The sequence below is a fragment of the Malurus melanocephalus genome, unplaced genomic scaffold (genome assembly GCF_030028575.1).
Source record: "Malurus melanocephalus ecotype Western Australia unplaced genomic scaffold, MMel_1.1 scaffold_9, whole genome shotgun sequence".
Taxonomy (NCBI): domain Eukaryota; kingdom Metazoa; phylum Chordata; class Aves; order Passeriformes; family Maluridae; genus Malurus; species Malurus melanocephalus.
In genome coordinates, this window is record NW_026623241.1 from 2,360,065 (window position 1) to 2,385,273 (window position 25,209).

General features: G+C 41.0%; 2 protein-coding genes across 3 annotated transcripts in view; one reads left to right on the forward strand and one right to left on the reverse strand.

Moving 5' to 3' along the window:
- The window catches only part of FNIP2 (folliculin interacting protein 2), a 50,497-nt gene extending 48,290 nt beyond the window's left edge, over positions 1-2,207 (reverse strand). For both annotated transcript variants that reach the window (XM_057375642.1, XM_057375633.1), the window contains exon 1: positions 1,831-2,207. In XM_057375642.1, the coding sequence (XP_057231625.1) occupies positions 1,831-1,925 (95 nt within the window). In that variant the 5' untranslated portion in view covers positions 1,926-2,207. The remainder of the gene's footprint in view (positions 1-1,830) is intronic.
- Positions 2,208-10,977: 8,770 nt separating this feature from the next.
- On the forward strand, positions 10,978-25,207 carry PPID (peptidylprolyl isomerase D). The gene is made up of 10 exons (XM_057375667.1): positions 10,978-11,150; positions 12,885-13,025; positions 13,466-13,572; positions 16,903-17,091; positions 17,838-17,960; positions 19,503-19,609; positions 21,888-22,029; positions 24,266-24,352; positions 24,431-24,473; positions 25,007-25,207. The coding sequence occupies exons 1-10, from the start codon at positions 11,066-11,068 to the stop codon at positions 25,093-25,095; spliced, it is 1,113 nt and encodes a 370-aa protein (XP_057231650.1). The 5' UTR covers positions 10,978-11,065; the 3' UTR covers positions 25,096-25,207.
- Positions 25,208-25,209: the final 2 nt, after the last annotated feature.

A 25,209-nucleotide genomic window follows, 5' to 3' on the forward strand; every position in this document is an offset into this window, starting at 1 on the left:
ACTCTACTTAGGTCGAATCACATCTCTCCACTCAGAGATTACAATTCAACAGAAAGACTATTAAAAGCATTGCAGCAGAGTTTCTAAAACCCCGTAAGCATGCTCCTGCAGATCATGAGCAGAACACTAGAAAGAAAAGCATTACAGCATACTTAGGAGTCATAAGGAAGAAGCTTAATATTAACAAGCAAAAAAAAAACCCCAAAAACATTCCTATGTAAAATATTTCAAATAATTTTATTAACCTTACGTTTGCAAAAAAAAGCCAGATAGGTAATGAGGGAAAATAGTGGATAAAAAGAGTGAAGGGTACCGACAGTAGTATTTTTATTATAACCTGTTTTATTTGAAGTGTCACATCATTTAAATGTTACTCAAACTGAAAACCAAGTGTGGAATATCTTACCCAAGAAATAGAAAGAAGGAAAAAAGTTCAATCCTTAACTTCACAAAATGATGTTCCACTCCAGATGGAACAATCTTACTGATTTTAATGGGAAACACACTGTGCAAGGAATCTGCCTTCGTGGAGATATTTGATAATCCAATACTAATCACATAATTCAGAACGAACAGCAGTGGTCTCCGACGCAGAACATTTTTAAGTACAAGGCAAAATAACAGAGTTAGTCTGGAACTATCAGTTTAAATATGGAAAATTGTTTTGTTCCACATTAAAGGAGATATTTAACTCGTAAGGTGAATAAATGCAACAAGAGATAGAAGTTACACAGAAGTAACCCGCAGTTACAAGTACAGCACATAGACTTTAAAGCTTCACAAAATTTGTCAGATTTGTTCTCTAATATGAATGCAGCTCCAACACTGTGCCAAATCACTTTCAAAGGAATCACCTTATTCGACCAAATAGCTCGTTTTCATCTTACACTGTTTTTCTCCATAATCTTGCATCTTTAGCCACACAAATGGCCATGCTTCAAACAGACCATTTTTGAAATGATAATGGCTCCACGACTGTGATCTTTCATACTTGGCACTACAGCGTTTTGTGGATCAAAGTATTGTACAACCCTCTCCCTCAGCATCCTTAGTAGATTCAGTCGTGAAAGCCCAGATTCCAATTCAACCCTGTGTACCATCTGATCACAAGACCAGTCAACTCATGCCGCACAGAAAAACAGGCACAGAGGTTACCGGGCATGCATGTGATTGTCACTGCGCTCACCGGGCCGCTTGGTCTTGTGAGCAGCACAGATGTCACAAGAACAAAGCTCCGAAGCACTAGCCTGAGCAAAATGCCAAGGTTCCGAAAACACTAATAATTCAGTATTACAGAGAAATCCAATATTATATCAAGGTTACACATCATAAGCCCTGAAGCAGCGATAGCTACTGAAGCTCACCTTTCAGCATGTGCGGTATCAAAAGCAGGGGGCAGTGAAAGGTGCCTAATGCTTAGCGGGTCACCAGACTGCGCACGTGTATTTAGGTCACAACAATTAAGCCGTTTCTTAATTTTCCTGTGGTGATGAGACCCGAGCACGAGTTCTCACAGCAATCGCACAGAAATAGCTTACAAGGGGCCCGGCGCCTCTCCCCCACCGCTGCCGAGGGGCGAGCGCCCCACGGCTCCCGGGCGTGCCACCGCCAACTCGCCCAGAAAATGGCAGAGAGATCCAACGAGAGAGAAAGGCGAGAGTAGAGCCACCCCGACGTGGCCGTGCCTCCCGCCGCACCCCCTTCGCCCCTCCGGAAACTCTGTGGGGGGACCCCGCGTGGGTTGCGCACACCTGGCCCCACGCTGCCGGGGGCTCCGCGCCGGCCTCGCCCGCCGCCCCCCGGGGCCCAGCGCCGCCCGCCCCGCCTCACCTGAAGGCGGGCCCCTCCCCCGGAGCCCGGCCGTGGGGGGCCGCCGCACCGCCACCCCTTTTGTTGAAGAGCTTCTGGAGCAGGGTAGGGGCCATGCTGCCGCCCCGCCCGGCGGCGGCCCCGCCGCGCTCCTCGCAGCGGCTCAGCGGGCGGCGAGCGGCGGCGGCCGCGGCAGCATCCCCGGAGCCGCTGCGGAGCCGCCCAGCATTCCGCGGAGGCGAGGCGAGGAGAGAGAGGCGAAGGGAACGCCGGCCCGCTCAGCCGCGCCGCTCCCGGCGGCCGCCCGTCACCTGAGCGAGGGGCCGAGCGCTCCCGACCGGCGGCGCGGACAGCGGCCGTGCACCGGAGCGCACCGGGCAGGGCAGGGCAGGGCAGGGCAGCGCTCCCCGCGCCGCCGGCAGACGGGAGAAGGGGACGGGGACGCGGTGGCGCCGCGCCCCTCGGGCCGTCCCCATTGGCTGCGCGGCGCCCCCGCCCCGCCCCCAGCACGTGGTCAGGCGCGGAGGCGGCCTTAAAGGGACAGGGCTCCACCGGGCCGGGCCGCGTGCGCGGGGCCGCCGGGCTCGCAGCGAGCCGGAGAGTCCGTGGGAGGGGGCTGGAAGGGGCCTTAAAGGTCATCTAGTACAAACTGCACTGCCATGGGCAGGGACATCTCCCACTAGACCCGGTTTATCTAGCTCTAACCCAACCTGGCTTTGAACGCCTCCAGGATTGGGGCATCCACAACATCCCTGAACAACCTGTTCCAGCGCCTCAACAGCCTTAARGAATTTCTTTTTAATATCTAACCTAKATTTCCCCTGTTTCAGTTTGAACCCATTATTTCTTGTTCCATCACTACAGTTTCTGACAAAGAGTCCCTCTTCAGCTTCCACGCAGCCCCTTTTCAGCTACTGGAAGGTTGCTGTCAGGTCTCCACACAACCTTCTCCAGGTTTAACAGTCTCAACCTTCTCACCCCGTCTCCATAACAGAGGTGCTCCGGTCCCCTTATCAACCTTGTGGCCCACCTCTGGACTTGCTCCAGCAGCTCCAACTTCTTACGCTGGAGAAACCAGAACTGCATGCAGTTCTCCAGGTGTGGTCTCACAAGAGCAGAGCAGAGGAGTAAAGTCACCTCCCTCGACCTGCTGCTCACCCTGCTTTTGATGTAGCCCAGGATTTGGCTGGCTTTCTGGGCTGCAAGTGCACATTGCTAGTTTATATTGTTTTCCATCCACATCCAGACCCACACATGGATCAGGTATCTTTTACAATACATTTCATGTATGTATAGAACTGTGTTTGTATACATATGTGTGCCCTGTGTATGTACACATGTAAATCATATGTTTGTGATTTAAAACAAATATTTGTGCAGTGAAGCAAGGACAAACAAAGCACTGCCTGCATCAGAAGAGGCTGCTTCCCTGGTGGGGCTGACAGCAGAATGTGGTGTCCGACTGGCCTCCCATCGTCCTCACACCAGCCAAACCCACAGACTGACAAAAATCCATTCGGTTTCAGGAAGCTCACATCCCTCGTTTTGCTCTATGCACCAATCTGTCACTAGTCCAGGAAGGTTTTCCCATTTTTTTCCTTAGTCAGGACTAGAATATCTGTAATGGAGAGATCTCTGGCATGTAATTGTAGAAGTACTGAGATTCCTTTGGAGAAGCCAAACTTTTATTTCAGCCTTTGACCAGGCAAGCAGCAATATTGTTGCAGGGATGGTGCCACTTTTCACTCATTTCTGTTAAACAGATCTATTACATTCACAAATAATTAGATAAGGCTACAGCATTTAGGTATCATTTGGAGCTTTATGTTTGTTTAATTTGGGGGAAAGGATTGTTTGTGTGATTTTGCCAGAATGACACCTCGATGCAGCCACCAAGAGAACATGACTTCAAATGTTCATTTTCAACCAGCTAAGTCACTGCATAGTGTGGTGCAACAAAAACCACCRAACAAACAAATCSCCCRCAAACCCCATTGAAAAGCAGATCAAAATGACTTCATGCTCTTCTTAGGAAGCTGGAAGATGAGACATGGAAAATGSTGGTTATTATAAAAGTTTATATGAATTGTTACAATATTTGTCTTCAAACCCAACATCTAGTAGTGGTAGAAGAGGTGGTGGGTGGATGTATTTCAGAGTCAGCCTTTCGCTGTCTAGAGAAGCTGATTTCTCTTTAAAATAAGAGGTGATGGTCTACTTGCCTGATAATCTGATCAGCTGAACCCTTGATAATACCAGATTGAATCTTGTAATGCTCAAATGATCCTGCACAGAGGTCCATTCTCAGAAGGGCTTTAACCACTYCATCTGTGGGAATGAATACCCAGTGTAAGTCTTTCAGCTTGGATGTTGTTACTGCTTTTCATTCTTTACTTTCACCATAATCACCAAATGTCCCCAGTCATTAGCGCCAACCCTTGATTGACCTTGGGCAATACTTGACCAAAACTGAAGGACAAAAGGGAGAGGGTACGCTGATGACAGCGCACAGAAAGGGAAGTGAATAGCAGGGTGTGGCTTGACAAGATGAAAGACTTCATAGTTGACACAGTAATCAATGCAAATGAGAATCCAGGCATCCAGCTCCAGAAATAATCACTGGACTGTATTTCTCTAAGAACAGTCTGGAGAAACTTTAAAGTTCCAAACACCATGGCTGCCACTTTATGGTCCATCAGTGTTAGCAAGGAGTGCTTACCAGTGGAGGGTGGAATCAGAGGCTAACAACCAGTTATCTCCCAATGTCCACACACAAACATTTTACAGGGTTTTATTTTGGACTGGGTGTGTCTGGTCCTGTCAGCAGAATGCATGTCAGTGCTTGGAGAACACTGAATGTGTTTCTGAAAAAGATCTGGTTTAGTTTCATCTGAAAATGATCCACTTTGTATGCCAGTAAATGCACCCTACATGTTGGCTGATGCTCAGTGCAAAATTAGTTCTCAGTGTTTTCTGTTAATGTGTCTGAAATGGATAACAACACATTAAGACACTAGTGTTCTAAAGGCTATTCCTAAAAAAAAAAAAAAAAAAAAAAAAAAAAGGAAAACCAGAAGAATCAGCAAAGGACTAAAAAATAATTTTCACAATCAGTACACAGTGTCACACTCACACCCCAAACAGAGTTTGGCTATAAAGAGCACCTGGAAAAGTAAATGCAGTGATTTTTCACTAACCCCAGAGTGCAAAATACAAGCAGATGTAAAGAAAAAAGCCATACCAGCTATCACACAAAGATCATTTACAGCAAGATAGTGTGTCTACACTAGGAAATATAGGGGAAAAAAGTGGCAAAAGATCATTTACAGCAAGATAATGTGTCTACAGCCCTCATCCTTCTAGGAAATATAGGAAATAAAAATGGCATTTAAAAATCAAAAACTGATATTCTGCCTGAGGGTCAGACTCTTTATGTGCAGAGAGGGAAAAATTGAATTGTTTAAACTTCAGTAGAAAAGGAGCTAGATTCTCAATGCAGAAATAGATGGGATTTTGTTAAGAAACTGTCAATCTTGAAAAAAGATCTGTCAAATCCGGGGATAGTTGAATGCTTGGAAAAGCATAACAATGTTTYACAGTGCATAAACCTCTCTAAAGATTCTCTCCTGAAAATGTAGGGATGAGGTTTGATAACCAGGACAGGCAGGATTAAAAGCCAAGCCTCCTGAGTCACACTTTGCCTCCCCATCACTTGTACCTGAATGAAATGTTGAGTTCCTTTATGGATGCTTTCYTTCCACTGTGCTCAGTCCTGAATGCACAACTCCAAAATGCTCCTAAACCTCTGTCAGAATGAGGCTTTGGAGGTACTGCAAAGAGAAGCCAGAGACCAGAACAGGTAAACTCTGAAGATTTAACAAAAAGTTTGTCAATCCAAGATGTTTGTTAATGATTCACTGCTTAGTGTGGTGATTCCTGCTTTTTAGGTTACATGAACACAGATAAGTCTTGCTACACTTTGCAATGCATCAGCAACATTTTTCATTCTGTAAAATAAATAAAATCCAGTTTTTAATGCRAATTCAAACATGCTAAGTAAAATGTGATATTAAGAAATACTAGAATTACTCTCTCTCCATAATGTTATTACTATTTAGAACTTTAAATCTAAATTAYTTTCCACAGAGGATTAAAAACCTTTTGTAAAATATATTTCACTTCACAAGCAGAGACAGAAACTGGCAGAAAAGGAAAGCTTGGGATTGCAGCCCCCTGCAAACCAGCTTACTCATCCTTCACTGAAACATTACATAACTTGAGCTGTTGCTGCAGCAACTTTTCCCAGCTCCTGAACAGAGCCACAAAGGTGCTGCCATAATACAGTTAAGCAGTTTCACTGTCTTTTTAACAGATCACACAGTTAGTTAAAAACCAAAGACAGTTTGAAGGGAAATATTAATTTGTTTCAAAATTACTGGGAAATATTGAYGTATGTAATGAAATATTTAGTTTTCAATAGTCTTTGGTGTTAAAAGCAAAGAGAATGGCCAGATGATTTTAATGATGTGATTTTAATCACCACAATATAAATATCAAGTAATATGGGGAGAATTGGATTGTGTGAAAGTACTAGGTATTTACAGTCCTCTGAAATCACTACTGTACATATGTATCTTGTCAAATTTCTTAATGCAAGGGTACACTGCTTTCTCYTCCAGAAGAGTCTGAAAATGCACATACCTGTCAATGTTCAAATATTTGTTTGGAACTTGGTTTGATTCCTCTTAACAAAGTTCTTGGCATTGGTAGATGGTATTTCTAAGTCTCTTGCTTCTCTCTTCACCCAAAGTCTAGCTGGAATTCTTCATGCCCCAGAATGTCAATGGTGAAATCCACCATGGGCTTCCCYTTTTGCCGGTCACACTTTTGTCTTTCAAGTCCGTGCAGATATAGTTCACCTTGGACTCCATCCTACCCACATCAAATGCAGATGGCAAAACTGTTTTCCACRCAATAAAGACTGCAGTCATAATTGATATTTCAGTCATCATAATTGATATTTCAACACTTTTTGGTGGCAACTGTGATAAACGTGTGTTTGCATGAAATTTCAGTAATATCAGAACATTTATATCAAAACTGATGGCAGGAATTTAGCAACAAAACTGACATCCTGCATTGGAAGTGTTGCAGCAGAGACCAGCTGCTAGCTGACACTTTGGGCCTCTCCTTGCAAGCCATGGTTTCTGTTGTTATCAGAAGTCACAGGCATTCTCTTCCATGCCTCCTCACATCCCAAGGTCCTAAATACTGCTCTGGACATTTGCCTCTAAACTATGTTTTAAGCAGACTTAAAATACAGACCCAAAAAGTCTGCTTATTCTTGCTTGGTCCTTAACCATTTCTTYAGGATTCAGCATATCTGCAGGTTAGTGACAAGAAAATGCATGACTTTATTTTCAGTTTCTGTCATGTCAGCTCTGTGTGGAAAAATTCCTTTTTAAAACATCTTCAGACAAGAACATGTGGTTCTTTCATTGTTCAACACTGCATTTTAATTCAACTTAGAGGAATCTGCACAGAGTTAATGACTGCTCAGTATGAGTTTAACCTGGGACCTCTTTATTCAATTTTATGYGGAAAAAGACTTGGTGCAGATGGGTAACAATAAACCTGATGGTGAAGAACCAGATTTAATTTTCCTGTCTCATGTGTCTTATGAAGGTGACATGCTTGATGTGCCAGGTCACATGGGAATAGCACATGATGCACCCTGTGTGTCACACGGCGCAGGGAAGGCTGAGTGGCTGCTCTCTTTCACAACAAGCAGTGAAAGCATCCTTTCCAAGAATGTTTGCATGTTGGGAGCTTCCTGATAGCTGTTCTGCAAAACTGATGAGGTATGTGTTTCAGTCACTTCTCAGATGGATCCCATCAGTATTGCACCATATTCTGAAGCTGCAATTGAGTCCAGTGAAAACCCCACAGACATATGATTACTTCTGTACAAAAATGGCTTTTAATATCCTTAGACAATGCAGTCCTGCACTGAGTCAAAACACTCACTTTCCAGTGGAATTAGCATATTTAAACGTCAATTGTCTTCACAGTGTCAAATACAGATTTAAAGATGAAAATAGCAAGAAAAACAAAAAGAATCTGAGTCTGTATGTGAACATATTTGCCTGTCTTAACACCGTCTGCAACAACTAGAAATAATCTTTATTTTACAGTTTATTCTTTTGTGAATTCTATTTCACAGGCTAGAATACTTATGAAATGCATTTGCTTGTTATGTATTCCATCAGAGTACCAGTTTTAGAATGATATATTCATTTCTATGCATTTATCAGTGATTGCTTATTTAGTCAGGGAGGGAAGAGGAGGCAAAACCAAATATTTTCTAACAGACTGATCTTTGAGTTTAATTAGGCTAGAGGGTCACAACCCAGCAAGTATGAYGTGCTTGGTGGAGGGGAGACCTGTACTTGAAGCCATTTACTTCAGGATTTTAGCACTCACAACACATGTTTATCTATTGATAATACTCCAGCTACTTTACTGGATGTGTGGAAAAATTAATAGCTGAATTAAAAAAATTAATGGACAATTCAKTTATAGYGAGTATTTTCAACATATGGCTTTAYGGGTATTTGCTACATAAACGATTGGAAGTATCAGAAGATAAGAGGTGTTTTAATTATAGGGAATATTTCTAMATTATAAGATCACAAAGTGAGGATCACAGGGGTGATTTTACTGCTTGAAAACAGATTTAGAGGACTTTATAAAGTAAGTTTGACTTTGTAAGATGTCATTTGTATATAAATTTAGTGTATAATTTATGAATTTGAACATTAAATCACTCAGTAAATTCTTGACGGAAGTCACACTATGCTTGGTTTTTACAATCTGTCAATGATTATAAATTAATATGAAACTAATTACGCTACTGCAGTGCTTGGGAGATATTAATTCAGCTCACGTATTTTCCAGAATCTCCTACTGACGCTGAGAAAATCACTTGATTTCTCTAGAGTTCAGCTCACATCTCCAAATTATCACAGAGATGCCTCTTTGTACCTCAAAAGTACCTTGCACATAGGGACTTCTAAGCAACTAGTGTAAAAAGAATTACTCATCTAGAATGTAGACTATTCCTACTTCGCCAGTAAAAAAACCTGCAGGGACTGAATAAGTCTACTCCTGGAAGAATGAATCACTGCTTCTTCCTGAGAGGAAGCTGCCAACAGCTCTTGCGGGGGACACACACCAACAACACACACTTTACTCTGATGTCTGCTAAAGAAATCTCTTCCAGACTCTACTCACTTGGCTAGCAACTGACTCACTGAGATCATAGAATATTTTGGGTTGGGAGGGACTTTTAAAGGCCTTCTAGTCCAACCTCCTTACAATAATCTTCAAATAGATTAGGCCTGTCCAACCTGGCCCTTGGGTATTTCCATGGATGATGCATCTGCCACCTCTCAGGTCAAYCTGTTCCAGTGTTTCACCGCCCTCACTGTAATAACCTTCTTTCTTTAGTCTAATCTAAATTAACCTCCCTTTGCTTAAAACCATTATGCCTTGTCATATCACAACAGGCCCTACTAAAAAGTTTGCCCCTGTCTTTCTTATAGGCCCCCAGAGGAACTGAAAGGCTGCAATAAGTTCCCCCCAGAGCCTTCTCCAGGCTGAACAACCCCAGCTTCCACTCGTTCTTCACAGAAGAGGTTCTATAATGATCCCTCCATCCTTTACATGATCTTGATGTCCTCCTCCAGACTCGCTCTGACAGGTTGACATCCTTCCTGTGCTGGAGACTCCCAGAGCTGGATGCAGCACTCCAGGTGGGGTCTCACAAGGGCAGACTTAGAATAGTCTCCTTCAACCTGCTGGCCACKTTGCTTTTAATGTAGTCCAGGATACAGTCAGCTTTCTGGGCAGCAAGCGCACATTGCCRGTGTGGGACCGCTTCTCCTACACTACTGCACCTCATCTCTGCTAAGCATAATGGTAAAAATATCTCAGCCAGTGACTGTGGCCWAATACCTCGTGAATTACAGATGACTCAAAGCTTTGGTGGCCTCTGACATCATGGAGCATGTGAAATCCCTGACACAGCTGCATGACCTGGCTCAGAGAGAGAATGCCTTAGTGAGGTTCCACGATTTCTCACTAAGTGTTCCCAGATGRTAGCAGATGGCTTTTCCTTCTACTAAGGGTTCCCAGATGCAATGTGTAACAGCATTCACTGCTGATCACCTCTCCTACCCAACATCTGTACAGATGTGTGGGAATGATTAMAACACGGTATGTGGACTGAAATTATTAATATCGAAGCTACTTCATCTTTTCTTTCAATCTGGGAATTACAACTGCCCTCTGACACATYTAATATTGAGAACATACTGAGAGAGAGATGAAAACCAGCTTGATGAACTCAAGTCCAAACCTATAGACATGCATTAGAGGGGAAAGCTTTTGGAGGACACAGTGAATCAGAGAATGAATCTACAGGCTTCTGGGATGGATTAGAGGAGTCCAAGAAATAAAGAGGCTCATTTTGATCAGCAGCATTCCCAGAAGGACCATGAGTTTGCAGTAGTCAGGCCCCACCACACTTCTGCCCTTCTGTTTTTGCTACATGTACCTTCCCTCCATSATGCCATCGAGTACAGGATGTGGCCACGTTGAACCATTCACCTGCTTGGGAATCCTACACCTTGAGGAGTTCCAACCAAGTGTATTGGTAGTATTCACATTCCTAGGTCAAACACAAATGTCTGAAAGAGGTTGTTTGCCTTGGAGCAATTATTGCGATATTCATCCTTTGGGATCAAACGTATTTTGTTTTCACACCTTAGGAAGATGAAAGTTAGTTACTCAGCATTTCTAAACCTTTATGGGGTAATAGTCACTTTTGACAGTTTGCCCATTTTTACCATGGGTCACCATTTTTCACGGAGCCTGCCATTTCTCTCATAAAACATAAACCCAGGCAAAACCTAAACCTTCTCTCTTCCCCTCCTTGCAGGCCGCGTGTGTGTGTACAACCCTTACAAGAACGAAATTCTCCCTCTTTGGCGATTATCTCCGAGTCATTTAAGGCCGCTGAGAGGCAGGAGCAGGATCCCACCCGGCCTGCAGCCATCTGYGGGTTCCCGGCTCCAGGGGGACCGGCCGCCCGCCCCCGCCGGTGGGAGGAGCGCGGAGCGGCCCCGACCCGCGGGCAGCCGGGATCGCGGGCGGCCGAGCGGGAGGAGCCACCGCGCCAGCGGGCAGCTGCGACATGTGGCACCCGACCCCTGTCGTCCGGCCCAGCAAGGCCAGCAACCCCCGCGCCTTTTTCGATGTGGACATCGGGGGCGAGCGAGGTGGGCAGAGGGCGCGGCGGGACCCGGGCGAGCCCCCGGGCCGGGCGCGCTGTGCGGAGCCGCGGGCCGGGCTGCAGGAGCGGCGGGAGCGGCTCAGGGCCGGACCGCAGCCCTCAGGAGCTGGGGGGACCCCGGGCCGGGCCGAGTGCGGCCCCTTGGGCTGCGAGCGCACAGCCCGGGCAGCGGGAGGAGGAGGAGGCGGAGGAAGAGGGCGGCCCCGCCGAACACGGGCCTTCCCGCCGGGGCTCCCCCGCCAGAGCGAGCAGGCCCGAGGAGCGCGGAGAGAAAGGCAACATGGCAGCAGGGGAGCCAGGCTGGGGGTGACAGCCGGGGCCCACCCTCCCGCGGTGCCCCCGTGCCGCCGTTCCCATGGCAGCCGTCCCTGCCCTTCCCACGTGTGCTCCCGCTCCCGCTCCTCCCTCCATGTGCTGCGCTGTGCCGAGCGCGGCCTCGCTCTCAGCCGCCCCCCACTCACGGCCTCCCGCCCTGGGCCCCACCGTGCTCGGGGGACMTGTCCCTGCGAGCCTTGAGTGCCTGCCGGCCCGGCACTGGGGTATGCGGGGTGGAAGCGCAGGGAAACTGCCGGCCCTGGTGCTCTTGGCAGCGCCGGTGCTGCCAGAGGTCATTCCGAAATCTGGGCAAACGGTCAAAATGGGAATCAGGAAACAACGTYAAGTTAGCTGGGATACTACTTGAAAGTGTAGGTTTAATACATGGATAAAGATAGGGACTGCCTGAATCTTGTCAGGATATTGCTTTTCGTTTGTTCATTCTGTTACTCAGAAGAATAACAGAAGAAAGTCTGTAAGATGATTTGCCTTTTATTGACTTTCAGTTCTCTAATTTGTTTTCATTCCTGTATTAATTAGAATCAATATATTTACATTTAGCTTCCGGTAGAGTGAAGTTATGTTAATTAATTGACTGTGAGGCTGATGAGAAAACAGGAGCATCAACTGATGATGGCTGCTAGGAGTGAGAAATAGCTCTGTGAGAAGCCAGTTCGTRAAGGAATGACAGTTCGGCATAGAATCCATTTATCGGCTATTATAGGATCTCTTAGCCACTCATGTTTAATTCCCTTCAGTTAAAACATGTATAGCTTTGCATTTAACAATTGCTTGTGGTRTCTCTAACTGTAAATAGCTATTATTCATATGCATATTAAGTACCACTGTTTCTTAGTAAAATTTGGGTTTAGGAGAGTCAGAAGTAAGGTATGTGTTTGGCATAAACTTTTTTATCAACTAAAAGGCTCCACAAAACAGACTTCTTTATATTGTATCTCCTTTTGATTGAACAAACTACGTATATATTAAGATTGACATAAAATAGGCTTGGACATTAAAATACATAACTTGGCTTTAATATATGTGTGTGTGATTTCCCACACACTTTTTTTGGGCAGAAAATGCATTTGGCATTTTCGTTAGTTTTTGGCAGAATATGTCTTTTCCTCCTGTAGTATTCTTGACAGGGGAATTAATTACTGGTAATTACCTTGCTGAAAACCCAGAGTAACTCTGCCAGCAACTGCCATGGAGCAACCCCAAAATGGAAATTTAATAGTAATCTAAATAATAATAATAATAATAATAATAATAATAATAATAATAATAATAATAATAATAATAATAAATCTTTAAACATTAGTTTCTTTTGACATACAATACTCAATGCATCACTATGCCAAGGACAAGACTTAAAAGTGTCTCATTCTTTGTGTCATTTCAGTTGGGCGTATTGTCTTTGAATTATTTGCTGATGTTGTACCTAAAACTGCTGAGAATTTCCGTGCGTTATGTACAGGAGAAAAAGGAACGGGGYCTACCACTGGAAAACCTCTCCATTATAAAGGATGTCCTTTCCACAGAAGTAAGTTCTGTGAAATCCTCTGTTTTCCTATTGGCAATAAAAGTTATCTACTGTGAGTATTTGAAATAATTCTAAATAATATTTAAAGTATTTGTTAAAGAAGTGGCTTTACTGAAGGGACATTTTTGGCTTTTTGATCCTCCTAGTGACTATGTGTTCTTACCATGAATTGACAATTATAAATTTACAAGTAATTCTGCAAAACTAGTTTACTCTGAGTTGTAAACAGGTTGAAATGAATTTCAGGTAAATGTTTAAATATCAAGTGATATTCCCATAACTGAAAAGGAGCACTTAGGGGACACTTGKTAAATAAAAGATGGATTTTGGTCCTATTTAGGTGCTGGTGACAAGGATTGCTCTTCCTCTTAGAATTGTTGGGATTTTCTTTGTGCCTTTTTTGCCTTACTAATACATTTTCTAATTATTTTATTTTACAGTTATTAAGGAATTTATGATCCAGGGTGGAGATTTCTCAAACCAAAACGGCACTGGTGGAGAAAGTATATATGGTGAAAAATTTGAAGATGAAAACTTCCATTATATGGTACTCTACTGAAAACACTAATTCTGTTCAGTTGGTGAAGTTTCAGTGATGTTACTCCTGCTGCAGTAGTAACAATTGTCAGCTTCGGCATCAGCCATTTTCATATCATGTTATATGTCATAACGTATGAGGGACACCTTAACAACACTGACTAGAAAATTTAGAGACATCATTGTCCTGTGGTTAAAATGAAGCCCTGACTGCAGTTGTACTTGCCTCCAAACAGTATTTTAGGAAAAGAAAATACAGCAATCCTCCACTAATCAGAGTTCAAAATAATTTACCAAGTTCACAGAATAACAGAGTCAGGTTGGAAAACACTTTTGACATCAACGAGTCCAGCCCGTCACCAAATGCCACCTTGTCAAACTACAGCTGACGAGGTCACTAAGTGCCATATAGAGTCATTTCTCAAAGACCTCCAGGGGTGGCGACTCCACCACTTTCCTGGGCAGCCCAGTCCAATGTTTTAACAGCCCTTTCTCCCAATTCTTCCCAATGTCCAAAGTTAACCTCCCCTCATGCAACTTGAGRCCATTTCCTCTYACCCTGTCGCTGTTTGCCTGGAAGAACAGACCTGCCAGCGATTGACACACAACTGACCTTGCTTTCAGGTGGTTGTAGAGAGTGTTAAAGTCATCCCTTAACCTTTTTTCCCAGGCTAAACAGCCCCAGCTCCATCAGTCACTCCTCATAGGACTTAAAGGACTTCAGTTTGGAGCAATAGCTGGAAATGTGACTCTAGTATTCATCAGAAAGATAATTCCAGCTGTGTTCTCTGAAGTCTGACACTTGCTCTGGTGGTGCTTACAGTGCTGCTGCTGAAGCATCTCTGCTTCATTGGTCCTTGTCACAGGATCTACCTCCCTGAAGGAGAYTTTGTGTTGTTACATTTTTGATTATCCCGTGAGATCTAGAGGTAATTATGAACATTATGCAAATGATTTCCCATTTCTGTACTTCTCTGACTTCTCAGCTACAACAGATGTTGTCAGAGTGCCAGAGATGAGTTGGASAACCCATTTGGATCCTGTACAGAGTCTCGAGAGCTTGATTCCTGTTAACTATTTGCCAAGTATGTTAGGATTTCACTGGGAGTTAAAATGTCTCTATTACATAGAAMTTCATGGGATCTTGCATTTAATCCAGCAGCCCTGCAAAGTATTGTCACCCATTGTCTTGGAAAACAAAGAGATTTTTTTGATGCTTGAGGACACTGGATCTGTTTGTTCTTGTGTTTGCATGGACTGTTGCAAATTGCAGTAAACTGCAAAACTTCTCTCAGTAGTCASCTTATCATCTCAGATCAGTCCCACTAGAGTTTTTTTATGTCACTTCTCCAGCTCATGGGTCTCCTATTGTGGAACACCCAACTTACACAATTCCCAAGCACTGTTACTATGGCATAGTTTTGCAAGCCTTGGATCTGTCACAGAATCTGATTTTGTCCAGATTTTTTTGCTTGCTTTATAAGCTTACAGAATGACAGCAGAAGCCATCATGGTAAAGACACTCCATCTGTCTGCAGTGTTTTTCAAAACATAGCCAGAAAATGTATGAGTGACAACAGTTCTCTTTATAAATAGAGACTGTCATAATTTGGGACTAATGTTGAGACTTGGTCCCAGATGAAATGGGGTTCTGTGTGTGAAGACTGAAACCACCAGACTGCTCTCTATAATTTCCAACTTGCCCCCCAGATCTTTCCAGACAAAAGATAAACCTGCAGATATAAGGCAGCACCAGAACTTTATGTTACTTGGTTTTGTGTTTACAAACCRTTGCTGTCTAGCATTAGCTGTAACTGGGGAGAGGGGGAAAGAAAGTAAGATTTACAGGTCTTRGGTAATGAAGCAGTGACCAGCCTCAAATAGCATTTGCAGAAATATGCTATGGTGCAACCCTTCTGTTTAACTTGTCTGCCAGCAAATACAGTGCAAAATGTCATATTTCTTTTGGATGCTGCAATCCTACCAGCTGCCTTCTCTTGCTTTTGAACACAGCTCCTCTGTCATTTGCCATCTTTGATTCCCAGGGTGAATTTCAAGGTTAGAACAGACAAAGCAAAGATTGTAGTAGCTTTCGGTTGGCTAGGTGTGATTCTGGCTTTCAGCTGTGGAACCTTTTCCCAGAGTTCCTAAGTCAAATCCTGACTGAAAGATTCAGACTTATGGTGCCTTATGACCAGATGAACAGTTCAGGCAAGGAGTTCTCCCTACCACAATGGAAATCTATACACTATGTGGAAAAACAATTTTCAGAACAACCAGTTCTTTGAACTGGTAGAGAATGTAGGGACAAACCAGATGCTTAAATACACCTGTCTCAATCTCAAACTAATCAACCTCCCATTGAGCTCTTTCATCTGATTGCATGTCCTCTGTTCTATCATCATTTTTTCCCCCCCTCCTCTTCTTCCCACAGTATTAAGCTTTTTAGCAATAGCACAGCATAAATGCTTTAGATGTGTACCAGTGTCTTGGTATAACATCATGACTTATGTTAAACTGAGTTCCTTACACTTAATAACCAGACCAACTTGGGGAGAATAATACCTTCATGGATTTATCATGCCAGTTAAACGAGAGATTCACAACACATACAAAAACCGCTTTTTTGTGGTACAGGTGAAAACGAAATAAGCTATGTGATGGGACAAGAAAAGTCTTCATTCAAAAAAGGAAGAAGTACTACCAAGAAGCAAGATAAACAGTATCTCCTTACACTGGGCTGTTTAAGGTTTTTTCTTTTTTTAGTTTATGGCATAAATGGCAAAATAATTAGATGGTTAAAAATCCCAACAGATTAAAAACTGTCTCTAGAAAAGTGAAGGAAGTAAAAAAAAACCCTCAAACAAAACCACCAACCCATAAATAATAGAGACCGTTCATGGGAGTAGCCCTTATAAAATTAACATTACTTACCCATCTTAGCAGTGTAACATTAGAGTTGGTTTCAGTTGTATTTAACCTCATTTCCTAAGTGGTCTTAAATATTTCAGTGAGGAACTTCACATGTTTCTCAGGTGATCTGCCTAAACTCAGCAGCTGTGCAGGGGATGGAGTGTAGAAGCAGCAGACAGGTGTTACAGCATTAAGTCACACATGTGGCTGTGCTTGTTAGATTGATCTGGGGCAAGCAAAGACCCAGAGCTGAGCATTTGTCCTCTTCAGTCATGGTGAAATTAGTTGCCAACTTTGTGTAACGGTCTGGTTTACCAAGTTGTTATGGCCGTCCTGGTAATGTTTATGAACAGCCTTACAGAATCTTCCATATGATTTTATAACATGTTTTAAATGTCGATTGTGACTTTTCTTTCCCCCAATGCAGCATGATAAACCAGGTCTGCTGAGCATGGCAAATGCAGGACCTGGTACTAATGGCTCTCAGTTCTTTATTACAACGGTGCCTACTCCTCACCTGGAYGGGAAGCATGTGGTATTTGGCCAAGTGATCAAAGGAATGGGTGTAGTTAAAATACTAGAAAATGTTGAAGTAAAAGGAGAAAATCCTGCTAAGGTAAGCAAAATGCAAAGCACTGAAGGATGATGGTTTTTATTACATTATAGGATGCATATTCATTTCTTCTAAATGCTTGGAGTAATATTTAGAACTATTAAATTTTAGCCAGTTATTTTTACTAACTGGTAATTTGCATTTACTGTCCTTGTTAAGAGGYTTTTGTTCTTGCGCTGTACATTTCCCTTGCACAAACCATTTATTGTTCAACACAGCTGCGAGGGTGGAAGCCTTTGCTAGAAGTGTAGGATGGGTGATGAAATTAAAAGGTGGAATTCACAATCCCCACCTAAACGATACGTAATTCTTATAATTTTTATGTCAGAAGTCACGTTTCTGAAAAAGCAGTTTGTGTGTAGGTCAGACCAGTTTGTGGGTGTTTGAYGAATTAATACCTCTGTAACTTTAAAAGACTTGGTGGCTGAAGAAAGAACCATCTTCTCTAGTGTAGTAGAACTTGCATGTCTTGTGTTTTGCTGCATTTCTGTGTGCATTTCTKTCTTCCAAYCTCTCCGTAAGCGTGGGTATGGTGTTTTTGGAATGCTGTTCCTCTKAACGCAACAGTTTGTGTGATAAAAACCTTTTGATGAGGATAGGCTAATGGGTTTCTGAAATGAATGCACCCAAACAACAGATGAAAAAGCCTTGATGGAATTAAAAAAATTTCAAAGAGCACTTGGAAATTATGGCATTTTAAAAAAATTGTCTTAATAAGCAATACTGCTATTTACACTTCATTTTTTCAGTTGTGTGTTATCGCTGAATGTGGAGAGCTAAAGGAAGGAGATGATTGGGGAATTACTCCCCAGGATGGATCTGGAGATGCTCATCCAGATTTTCCTGAAGATGCAGATATAGACTTGAAAGATGTAAGTATTTTTCTTCTTAGATATTTTACAGATTGCAAGACTGGTAGGTAATCTGAGTTACATGCTGTCTGTGATGATGTTCATTAAGCTTTTTTTTTAAAGAATAGATTGAGGTCCTGATTAAATGGTGACATTCTATTTTAGGAACRAGAAGACTTTGGGAAGGGATTGGTATCTCTTTTTTTTCAGTGCTAACTGAAACCAATTTTTTTCCTCCAGTAACTAAAACCTCAATTACTTACAATTGTCATACTTATTTTCAATTCTTGKTTTCTTTTTACTTAAGTTTGTGCTGTAGTGTCAAATTGCAAGAAYTAGAACTCCATCCTGCAGATGACTAACTTCCATGTTGTTACCTACWCACTTTTTCTGTAAAATTTTTGAAATATCCACCCTTTAACAGACTCTGCCCCATTTATTAGAAATAAAGTATCAGCCTTTTAAAAATATTTTACTACATCAGGGCTAGTTGTTCTCAATTCCCAGTAGTTGTTTACTTTTTAATTGTTCAAACTGGAGGAAGATCTGTTGGGCGTTAGGGATCTGATGGTGACCCTAGACAAACTGTGCAAGYCAAACAGTGATTTATGAGAGGGGGAAGAAAAGGGTAATGCATGTGTTGATTCTAAATAGTATAGAATAGTAAAAAGCCTTGAAGTAGTAAAAAAAAATCCTTGGCTCTTGAGAAGCACTTCAGCTTATGAAAATGCTTTTGGATAGCATTTGATGTGATACAGAATTGAAGTTGGCAGGTGCCTGTGTCCTTTAACTTAAAATCTGTTCATATAAACCAGCTACAGAAACCATGGTGACACTGGTCTCRCACTGATCAGTTTTTTCCTAGGTTACTAATTCTAGTAGGGTAGGAGTGTAAACTGATARTATTACAAATGGCAATATATATATCTGACAGAGCTTAAGACAACTGTGGTTATAGACAGCAGTAATTATAAACTATTGCCACTTGAAATGTATACGATTCTGGAAATAGAAATGATGGATTTGATAAAGACAGGCAGTTGTTCCTTTTCTCCTTCCACTGATATTTTAAGTGTTCAGAGAGGAGAATYGTATTGATATGACTTCCAGTTTGAGAATGTGCAGAGTTCACATGACTGATACTATTTTGAGAAGCAAAAGACATTTCATCAGGAATAAGACAGTCTTGGTTGAATACTTGGATTGTTAACTTATCTTCTTTTCTTYGAATAAGGTCAACACCTTTATATATAGCTCTGTGTGGGTAGCAGCATTTAGGGGAAAGAGTTGGACTGCTATGTTGTCTCTGGTATTTTCTCACCTTTTATACTGTGGAAAACCCACTAGGAATTTCATCTTTCAGGCATTAGTGTTACATAAAGTAGAGAATGTTACAGGCGTGGTTTGAAGATAGTATTTTGTCTAAAACTGGAGTATTTCTATTCCGAGATTTTGTAAACCTTGGAAGAGGATGGGCCTGGGATCATACTGTTAAACATTAGTTAATTCAAGGCTTCTTTTGTAAATACATTCATACTTTATATTTCCCATCTATTTCATTAGGTTGACAAGACTGTGGCCATAGCAGAAGACACAAAGAATATAGGAAATACTTTCTTCAAATCGCAAAATTGGGCAATGGCAGCTAAAAAGTATAGTAAAAGTTTACGGTAAGGCTCTCATCACTCAATCAGGTAGTTCCCTGAACCCAAATTAATACTRCTATTAAGCAACGATTTGTGCATTTAAAGGTGCATCTTCTACTCATTGCTGGATAAGAGCTATAGGCAGGAAGTAGAACTGACTAAATACTTCTGTAATGCTCTTTCTGTGCTGGTGCATACCTGGGAAGAAAARCACAGTAGTATATAGGGTAGTTAATGGACAGCAAGGGAGGAAAATACTTTTTCTATGATCTATAAAAAGCAATAGGTTTAGGAAATTGGTAAGTTCAAAAGAGCCACTTTTGAACAAGTGGCTGTTTTTCATTCATCACTGTTTTTTTCCTGAGGGTCCATACTATCATCTTGACTCCATGTATCATTCAGACTTGCCTTCAAAACCATGGTCCTTCTGCATTTGTTTCCATGTGCTCCTTTCTTATTTCATGCTTTTTGCTTTAAGTATATAAACATCTCCTAAAAATAAAGTTATACTTACTGACCTTTACCCTGACTTTTTAAAGGATTACTGGTTAACCAGCAGAAACAATGAAAGAAAAAAATACAGGCATATTTTAAATGCTTCAGCTGAGTTTTTAATGGACTGGGTTTCAAATAAATTATGTCTTTCTGAAGCATTAAATGAATCATTTAATTGCAGGTATTAACCCAAGATGCAGTGTCTTGACCTACCCTCAAAAAGCCCATCACAGAAACCATAGAAACAGAAATCCCAATGTAAAAAGGATTTCTATGCAAACCTTTTGGAAATGGTACATTAAAAAGGCTGGAATGGATCTTTAAGGACCTTTGTGTTGTATGTGTCCATTTTCTCTTCCCATCCTTAGGCAAATGCCAGGTATAATCACACCATCCCTTAGAACCAGGTGTCTTGCTCACTTTTAAGCATAGTAAAATTTGTAGACTAAACAAATCTCAGCTTTCCAGCTCTTCCTTGTATGCCATACTTTTATGAATGTGCCAWTATTGTATCTTAGAATCCAATATTTTATGTAGGATGGTGATCTTTAGTTGGCACTTCACCAGAACTGATAAGAGTAGAATAACTCTTACCTTGGCTTATGTACAATTTACCTGGCCCACCATCTGACAATGCTGACTTTTTCTTTTCACCTACAGTAACCATCATAAGCTTCSCTTCTTTTTCTTGTTTTACTGCTTCTTAGCCTTTCTTTAAAAACAAAATTATGTTAGAAATGACCCCTTTTTTTGTAAAAAAATGTATGACTTGCTATTTTCTTCCTTCATACTCACTGTATTGATTTCTTTGACTCGGAAGCTCTGTTTCCAAAATGGTTGCAATCTTTCATGTTTTGGTGTGATTTATAAATACTATACACATGTTCCATTTGTTTTGAATATAATACAGATTTGTGTTATAACTCTCTTTACCTTTTTACTCTTTCCTCTTTCTTCGGGTTCTCATCTTTTGCATGATGCCCAGCCAATGGGACAAGCACTGGGACTGCATYTAATTTACTTTTTAAGTATTGCTTATTTCTATGATCAAAAGTTGTATATAAACAACAAAAAAGATGGGGCATGCAAGAATTTGAACTTACGTAGGCTGATCTTCAAAGGCTGCATTAATTCATGAGATGCCTWAAATGTGAATGTATGCAAGCACAATTTTTGTTTTTTAAATAAAACCCACATCATTAGCACATTCTAAATTAAGAAGTTTGCATGTGAAACAGAGATGGCTTAGTCCTGAACCTGTATCAGTTTTGAGTTCAGGAAAAGTCATGAAGGAAAACAGTGGGAAGAAGGCGGTGTTAATAATGCTCATAAACCATATTCCTTTACAAAGTAAAATTAGCTTCAGATTTTAGCCATAAATGCCTAAGCTAATTAAAAGATTACTGAGTGGACTGAAAAAGAGATGAAGCTTTCCATGGACATGGAAGATGCAATGGTAGTGTTGATTTTTTCGCACTGATAAGCAACGTGTTTTTTTGAGAATAAACTGAGATCAATTCTAATGTTATTCTGCACTGCAATAGTGCTTTCGTCTAATAAAAAGAATGTRCTCGTACAGTGGGGCACTAAATTACAGGAAGACATTCATTAGTGAGTTAATTTTTTTTTGTTAGGATGGGTTTTATGTATTTAGTTTAATAAATATCTGTAATAGTTGAACTGAAGCTGCTTTAGAAGTAATGTGGATGGGTCAGTTCACACCTATCTCTGGAGAGATACCTAAGGGCAGGACAAAATGGAAGTTGAAACACTAATATATGTTCTGTCTGAATCTGTTTTTCTGCAGGTATGTAGAAGCTTCTGAAGCAGTGGCAGAGGAGGCAGACAAACAGAAGTTAAAAGCTGTTGCTTTGAGCTGTGTTCTAAACATCGGTGCTTGCAAACTAAAGCTGTCAGATTGGCAGGGAGCCATTGAGAGCTGTTCAGAGGTAAATAATGATTAGCATTTTGATCAAGAATTGGCCCATATAGATAAGGGAGACTGGAACTGCAAAGCTTTTTTTTTCAAAGATTCTTGTGACAAGTTTATGATTTCAAAGTAAACAAGTAGAAGTTCATGGTAAAGTTAGTACTAACTTTCCAATATGTGGYTTTTTAGAAAGATTTTGAAATCTAAATGAATCATTGGAAATACACAAAAGAGGGCTATTGCTTACTGCCAGAAGAAATGCACATCATTGTCAGTTTGGTTTGCAGAGCTACTTTTTCCATTATAAAGAGTTAAACTGTCTTCAGTGAAAGAGGAATACTTTTCTCTGGAAGACTAGCATGAGCAAAACGTTTTATTTGCTTCTAGATATGATGGCCTTGTATTTTATTCACGGCAGTGACTTTTCGAACTAAATAACTAACCTCTAATGTCAGCTTAGTGGTGAAATAAAATAAATAGGAAGGAAGAAACAAGGTAATTATAAATATGGAAAAAAAGAAAACCCAGTAGAATTAAAAAAAAACAAAACAAACAAACCATGACATGGACATAGTGCAAATTTAGTAAATTTGATGAAACTTTAAATAATTCAGTAAAGTTCTAATATTTTGAAGGAAACAAGAGGAAAGAATGCTCTTATCTGTTAGTAGAGGATCCTGAGCAGCATCTCCTAGGACTTCATGCTGAAAGCAGGAGTCTCAGTTAATCTGTGTGTGAGAGGTCATTAGAAAGCTGGCTTGCTTTCTAGCCTGCTGATGGTGGAAAACTTTCATAAACCCATATTTAGAATGGACTAATGGGGAATGAGGAAAGAAGAGGAAAACTGTAAGGGGATATCTGTCACCTAGAAAATGGTAAAAACTGAAACAAAAGTGTTACAAGTAAAAATTACTACTACTAGTAGTATTTGCTGTTGTGGGAAGAAAATCACACTTCACTTTTTTTTTTAAGATTGAAAAAATCAGAGGTAAAGGCAACTCCATAGCTATACCAGACTTCTGTAAGGTATTTAGCTTATGTCTCATAACTSTGTGTCCATGCTTTAACCAGAACACCAGTGTCCTAAAATTAGSTAATAAAGTTCTAGGTAATTGTTAATGAGAAACTGTACACTTTCACTTTTATTATTTCACAAAGCCCAAAGCAATTTAAATGAACCTTGAATACATGCATTGTTTACTGTAAATAAGGAATTATGAACAGCTGAACCTGTTCAAACAGACCTTGCTTTGAAATAGCTGTAAGCACAATGGTCAAAGTRTAACCAAAGAATGCTACCTCTGTGTATACAATGCAGACAACTGAAGTTGACACAGAAGAGGCTGAAGGCTTTATATGACGTAGATCAGGAGAGGTATCCACAGTAATATTTCCTTTTTATTAACAGGCAATACTGAAGTGATTAAAAAAAAGTGTTGTCTGTTAATGATTTAAAGTTAATAAATTAATAAAGTAACACATTGCTGTGAAGACCTTTCCTCTAACAACTGAGAAACTATATTCTTTAAAATAATAAAGACACGCTGTAGAACTAACTGCAGTAAAAATGTGATCTTTAAAGACAAGATAAGGTAACAGCTAGCTGACCTGATTATCTGACGTATTCTGAAAAAATAATCAAAGTAATCAAATAGTGGAACAATCTCTTCTCCCAGCCACTCTATTTCCTATTTTGATATTGCCATATTAGAGCTGACATATACACATTATTGAAAACATTCAGCTCATAAAAGGCGTAATGACTGGAACTTGGCAAAGTTCCTGAAGCACGAGCATGATAAGGTGGATTGCTTGCRTGTATCTTTCTGGCCCACAATGAAAAAAATCTTTACAGGAAATCTGTTTTATCTATGAYGCCATTTGAGTTTTTGGTGCGAAGGAAGGAGCTGTGATATAAAGTTGCACTGCGAGACTCAAGGTTAGGATAATTTGAACTGCAGCAACTCCTCAGCCTTGACAGCCATCTATATATACACACACACAGCTGTTCCATTTGGGCCTCATGTATGCTCATCCTTCACAAAAGACCACTTTTGGTGAAGTGGTACTGAAGCTGATTACTTGCTATTCAGTGTGCTGCATTATAGCATTCCTTTTTAAACAGTTAATGTTTTGACAGCTTACCCTCAAACCAACTGCAAAGATTGTCTGCTAGTGTGAATTGTGCCATTTGTGGAGATGGGAGGCTGTGAAGTATAAGAAATGTTAATGTGACAATTTTATTAAATTTACAGGCTCTTAAAATAGATCCAGCAAATACTAAAGCTCTCTACAGACGGGCTCAAGGATGGCAGGGAATAAAAGATCTCGATGAAGCATTGGTAATGATCACCTTTTTTTTYCCCCCTTAAATTCAAAATTCTATCAGGTCATTAATTTATATTTTTCTTTTCTTTCAGGCTGATCTTAAAAAGGCTCATGAAATAGCGCCTGAAGACAAAGGTATAATAAGCTGTTTCTTTCTAAATTCTGCTAAGAATTTAACACAGTATCCAGGGTAGTATTCAGTTGGAATTCATACCAGAATGATATCTAAAATGCTGGTTTCTTAAACACTGATGTTCTGAGTAYAGAACCCACTGAGGTGGAAAACCTGGTTTTATACAGCACTGATGCTTCTGTTGCAGTAGAAAACCTGCTTATGTAGGTCAGCAGCATTTCTCTTGAACTGTGTCTGTATCTCACAGGGCTCATATTAGCTTRATTTTCTGGWCTAATTGARTGAGATTTTTAGCTCGTAAGTTCARTGTTGGCACCAATTCTYTGCTCACTACACACTCCCCTACATGTTACCTTACCAGGTGAGACAAAGCAAGGGATGAGGCTTTTAGCTGCTAGTATCTCATCTAATCAAAGATTAGATGCRGTTTAATTAAATGAAACAACATAGGTAAGTTCCAGCAGTATTAGGTGTTAACCTATAAGGASACAATGTAAAGAGATTACTGTAACTCTGTCGTTTTCTTTTTGGGCAGCTATCCAGACGGAAACACTCAAAATCAAGCAGAAGATAAAAGCCCAAAAGGAGAAAGAGAAAGCAGCTTATGCTAAAATGTTTGCTTGATTTTTTCCTAAAAATTTAAATCTATGCACTAACTCACGCAAAAGGATAAATGGAGCTGCTTCTTTCATTTGCCCTCTGCTGCAGTTTTCAGTGTTTACAATACAAAATCTAATA